At 45.9% G+C, this 6,000-nt stretch overlaps 1 protein-coding gene across 1 annotated transcript in view; it reads right to left on the reverse strand.

The window, feature by feature from the left end:
• The window catches only part of ADAM17 (ADAM metallopeptidase domain 17), a 52,010-nt gene extending 49,153 nt beyond the window's left edge, over window positions 1–2,857 (reverse strand). Inside the window, exon 1 of the mRNA XM_082851586.1 lies at window positions 2,661–2,857. Within this exon, the coding sequence (XP_082707712.1) occupies window positions 2,661–2,757 (97 nt within the window). The 5' untranslated portion in view covers window positions 2,758–2,857. The remainder of the gene's footprint in view (window positions 1–2,660) is intronic.
• Between the last annotated feature and the right edge of the window lie 3,143 nt (window positions 2,858–6,000).

Genomic DNA, 6,000 nt, shown 5'->3' on the forward strand with positions numbered 1-6,000 from the left:
AATTAACATCAAAAGACGAAGTCAGATGTCAAAATATTGAGCAAAATGATGCCGTCAATAATGAGAAATGAGCACTGCAATGTGGAGAATCCCCATGCCAATTACCAAAGGTACATTTCAAATATATGTTTCAGATGCAAATTTTCATCCCTCATCTGTGACCTACATTTTTTTTCCTTCCACCCACTATATTCTTTTATTAAAAGTAACACAGAGAAAACTCTTTTGAAATCAGTGACACTTATATACCCCAGCTGTAACTTCAACAGAAGATATCATTATGACTAAGCTCAAATGACTTGTAAATTTCCTAAATTATGCAATTCATGACAGTTCAACTGAAAGCACTTTGGGTGACGTGTAGAGTACTCCAAAAGCCAGATTCTATTATACATTTTTATTCTTCAGAAAATGTTGTCAAATCCCTAATCAATATTTAGAACTGCAGTTATGGGGTTATGGTAACATTTATAGGATAAGGCTATTAAACAATAAACCATGCTCTTTAACTATGAAATTATTCATTGGCCTCGACCAATTCAATCTAAATGGTAGAGTTAAGCAACAAGCTACATCCAAAGCTATCAAACAAACACACAAAAAAGTCATTCTTCAAAAGAAAAAATACCCTCAAGCCATATATTTATCACTAATTGAATGAACCTGACAAGTCACTACACCTTTCAGAGACTCATCTCACCTGCCGCTTTATTTGAAAAACTAGACACGATCTCCAAGGTTCATTTCAATTCTAACAATCTCTAAGTGCCTCCATCAGGACTGTCCTTATTTTCTCTCTTCAGCTACTTAACCTTACAGCCTGGGCTCAATATCATCACCTCCTTCAGGGAGCCTTCACTAACCTTCCCTGGATAGGTTCAGTGTCCCCTGATGAAAATAATACCCACCATAATGTCTTCTCTCACTCTCCTTCCTATTGTTCTAGAATTGTCTGTTTAGATGTCTCTATTCTACTACACCAAAAGCTTTTTGAAGATGAATGTAGTCTGATCTTTATATTTCCAATGCCACACATAAAAAACTTGCATACAGTATGTGTTCTTCAAACATGCAGTGAATAAATGGTAAGTCTATGCATTTTTCTGGCACCAGTGGTCTGCACTCTGCAAATGAAAACACACGGTCAAAGGGAAAAAAAACCCTTACGATTTGTGAATGCTGCTGAGAATTGACCTAGAAAGTAAGGTTTTCTTCTATACTATGTGCATTCCTAGGATTCGTTCTACTTATTTTTCCACTTGTGAACAAGAGAATGATAACAAAAGTGAAACAGTTGTGTTAGAGTGGTAAAAATATAACTTTAATATTTCAAAATACATGTTTATTCTTTTCATTAACGTTTATCCTTACGAAGTGGATCCTTACCCTATTCCTCCATCCTCACCACCCCTAACTCACCATTTTCCTTCAATTTGTATTAACTTATTACATCTCAGCACTTCCTACCAGGTTCTCCCTGGCCTTTCTTTAAACTAATCACCTGTAATCCACTGCAATTTGAGATAACCACAAAGCAGTCGTTCAGGTGAGAACACAACACCTTTAATACCCTCCGCCAGTTACAATTTTTGTCCATTAAATAAGGAAAAAGAACTGCCAGGTAAACTAATGCAAAATTTTTATTGGCCATAAAGAAAATCTACACAGTGTCTCAATCTGCACAATACTATACTATATGGATTCATGGTGAGATTTGGGGGCCAAAACAACCACGAAAAATGAGGCTACAACTTCTCACACTGGGAAAATATACTGTTTCATACTTTGTTACTAATTAATCAAGCTCTCTTACACGCTAACTTTTAACAGATAAAGGGCCCTAACAGGGGTCACTATACGTTTACACAAACTAACTCCCACCAAATTTCACATCTCTCAATGTTAGTCCATCCTTCAAATCCAAGCTCTTTAGAAAATCCACATGACCCTCTACTTTCTGGCCTCAAAACTGACCAAATTGGTCGTCCCTGATAATTTTTGTTTCAAATGGCAAGAAAGGCATTCACAGTAGCGGCATTACGAGCCGGCCCGGCAAGTATAAGTACCTTCCATAAGCTACAATTGAAATAACTAACACGCTTAAGATGCTCGCAAAAAGCAACTCCAAGACGAGTTCCCCAGGCACCGCCTTCCAACCAGATTACCGCCTAAGTACCTCCTAGAGAAGAAAACCTAGTTCGCTTCCTTGGAGAGCCAGGAAGAGCCGTGCAGCCTTGGGCCTTCCTATCCTCCTCCAGAGCCCTGCCTTTGGTAAGGACACAATACAGATTTGCTCCCGAGAAGGGCAGGGACCTGGACCACATCTCCCTCTCCGAACACGAGCCACCACCAGCCCGCCTCACCTCTGTCCGGAACACACGCCCAAACACGAACTCAGCGGGCAGACCCCTCCCAGGCCCTCAGTCACTCCCGGAGGCTCCCTCCAGGATCCCTGCCCACCCCGAGACAAGCCCATCTCCATTCTTTCCTGAACTCTGAGGGCCACACCCCCTTGCTACGCTGCAAACTTAGGGACGCGCCACCGTCGTCCAATACCCCGCCCCCAAACACCTGATAGATCCTGCTCCCCTGCTCTTCCCCGAAAGCTGCGCGCTCCAGGCACCCGGTGCCGGCCGAAACCAGATCCGCAGGGTCTTTACCGAGTCGCTGGGGGGAGCCGAAGCCCGGCTCGTCCGGCGGTCGCGGCGCCAGCACGAAAGGAACCAAGCTGCTCAGGAAGAGGACACACTGCCTCATGTTCCCGGCCCGGCCAGCGGCTCCACCTCTCTGGGCAGCCTTCGCCTGACTGGGGCTCAGGACGCTGCTCACATTGGGAGAGGAGGGGATCCGCCCGGCCCGGCGCCTGCAGCCTCTTACTCTTACCGCGCCGCCTACCGGAAAACTCTAGAGCCGGGCTCCAGGTTCCCGGAAGCGTAGGCAGCGTTCGGAGAGGCTGGCTCAGCCTGCTTCCGGCCGCCGCCGACCCCCGCACCGCCCACAGCCGGGCGCCGCGCGGCATGCCGGGAGGCCCTCACTACCGTCGGCCCCGCGCCGGCGCGCCGCCATTTTGCCGCCCCTCCGCCCGCCCCCTTGCGTCCCGTCGGGGCTCGGCCGGCGCCGCCTCTGACGCGGCCCGCGACGTCCTGACTCGACCCACTCGGGCCACGCCCCTGTCCCTGGGTGACCGCCGCGAGAGAGGCGGGAGCTCGCGAGTAGGCCTTCAAAGGCGCGCCCGGCCACCTCCCTCGCCTCGGTCCGACCCACGTCTGGATAGGATCCCTGTTACCCTTTTTACTACCTAGCTGTGGAAACCACCGTGGGGGTCCAGAGTGGGCGAGGAGGAGCGCCGGGCCGGGTGGGCTCGGGGTGATGACCCAGCAGCGGAGTGCCTGGGACGAAGGACGGGCTCCCGGGAGCAGAGGCCCCGCGTCCATGCGCCAGCTTCTGACCAGCCTCCTAGTCGCAAATGGGGTGCAGCTTGGCTTTCGGGGCCCAGCGTCGTACCACCCGGGCATCTCAGGCCTCCGTCCGTTGTAACGGAAGAGCCTTTGTGGCGGGAAATAAATAGGCGCTTCCTTGATGCCCATTTTCTCGTTGGCCGCGCTGTATGTAGAGGGTCTGCAAGCATTTCCAGAAACTAAATCCTAAACCTAACTCCTCGTCTGCCCGTACAGGTTCTAGGGAGGTCCAGCCAACTTCTTGAAACCTAACTCCATGCTTGGTCACTTTAGCTTAGACTGGAAATTTGCCAAGACACTTTGTGTTTTGTTTTACAATCCTTTGCATGATTTTAGCTCTAGTGAGTGTTTATGGTACTGAATAAAACATTCTAATAACGTTGGACGTGAACTGCTATTTTGGTTCAACTAAAGTTTATGCAAGTACGACAGAACACATTTTCCACTTAAGAGTGAGTGGGACAGCCTTGTCCCCATTATGAAATCGAAAATTCTTAGGAATAGAATATTAGTCCTGTCTGGTCAAGTTTTACGGCTACTCCTAATAAAATACTCAAACTATGGTTTTGTCCTATGAATTTAGGTTCACTGTGGCATGCCTCAGTAAAATCTCAGCATCTTTTCCCAACAGTTATTATCCAGAGTTACTGGTTTTGTGCATTTTGGGCTTAACTGGACCTGTTGTGTTCATCTGAGGTATAAAGTGCCTTCATTAAACATATACATTGATGGCATACCTAATCAAAAAGTAAGCAGAGGTTCACCTCTGCAAATTGTACATAATTTTTAAAAGATGTATCCCATAAAACATGGGACAGTTGTAGACATTTTTTTTTTGTACAGTGAGAATATCATCTTACTTTCTGAGCACCCAGACACCATGCTCTCCAGCTTATACCTTTAGTAGATCCTAGATTTTACTCTTTCTGTGTTTCACCCACAGCTCTTCTACAGAACCTTGCTTGTAGATGGCCCTTCACCATCTGTTTAATAAATGCCATTTTAAAAAAGTAAAGTTCCTGATTCATTTGCTTATTCATATCCAGAAGTCCTAGATTTTCAGAGACAGTCAAGGTTTCAAGTAATTTTTCCCATTCACAAATCAGGACCCAAATTATGATTTCCAGTTTGAGGTTTATCTTTCATTTATAAATTGTCCATGCCTTTTAGATATAAGAGCACCACGTGGGGGAGATAAAGAGCCAGAGGAACATAATAAGAGGGACACATTGGATAGAACTAGTAGTCTGAGCCAGCTGTCTTCAAACTTTTATACTCTTATCCCCAAAAGAATTTTTAAAAAATATGTACTCCCTATATACATTTAACATTTTTCATCATAAATTTCCAGCATAATGTAAACACTGACATTTATTTAATTTTATTTATTTATTTTTGGCTGCGTTGGGTCTTCATTGCTGCGTGCGGACTGTCTCTAGTTGTGGCGAGCGGGGTCTACTCTTAATTGCGGTACACGGGCTTCTCATTGTGGTGGCTTCTCTTGTTGTGGAGCACAGGCTCTAGGCATGCAGGCTTCAGTAGTTGTGGCACGCAGGCTCAGTAGTTGTGGCTTGCAGGCTCCAGAGCACAGGCTCAGTAGTTGTGGCACACGGGCTTAGTTGCTCTGTGGCATGTGGGATCTTCCCGGACCAGGGCTCGAACCCGTGTCCCCTACGTCGGCAGGGGGATTCTTAACCACTGCACCACCAGGGAAGTACCAACACTAACATTCAAAATTAAAACTCTTAGGTTTAAATTTACCCAATGGAATATAAATACCTGACAGATTTGATAGCCACTGTGGTAGCCAGCCTCCCTGATGGCCCCCAATGATCCCTGCTTCCTGATATTCACTCCCTTGTAGAGCCCGTCCCCTTCCACATTGGTCCAAGGTTGGTCTCTGTGGCCAATAGCGCAAAGAGGAAGTGATGGTATTTCACTTACAAGGTTAGGTTGTAAGAGACTGTGTCTTCCATCTCAGGTGTTCTCTTACTTGCTTGGTCTCTCTTGGATCACTCACTAGGCAAAGCCAGCTTCTGTGTCATGAGAACATTCAGGAAGACTATGGAGTGGTTCATAGGAAGAGAGGTGACCAGCCCACAACCAGCAAGTAACTGAGACCTGCCAAAGACTATATGCCTGAGCTTGGAAATGAAACCTCCAGCCCTAGGCAACCTTTAAGACAAATGCAGTCCCCCAACCCAACAGCTTGACTGCAGCCTCAGGAGAGACCCTGAGCCAGAACTGCCCACACAAGCCATTCCCTGATTTTTGACCATCAGAAACTGGGAGATAATAAATACTGGTTATTTCAAGCTCCTAAATTAAGGGTAATTTGTTACACAGCCACTATTGTCTGTTTGAAAAACACATGAACAAGTTAACTGGATCCTGGGTTCCTCTCCTTAACAACAGAAGTGGTTCTTTTAATTTAGGATTTAATAAAGATAAGTAAAAGATTACTTGAGATTTGCTGATCCCAAGCTATAGAATGAATTACTTACAGTTTACTTACTGCAAGTGAATGTAAGAGTAAAATATT

Source organism: Leucopleurus acutus (genome assembly GCF_964270905.1).
Source record: "Leucopleurus acutus genome assembly, chromosome: 12".
NCBI classification, from domain to species: Eukaryota; Metazoa; Chordata; class Mammalia; order Artiodactyla; family Delphinidae; genus Leucopleurus; species Leucopleurus acutus.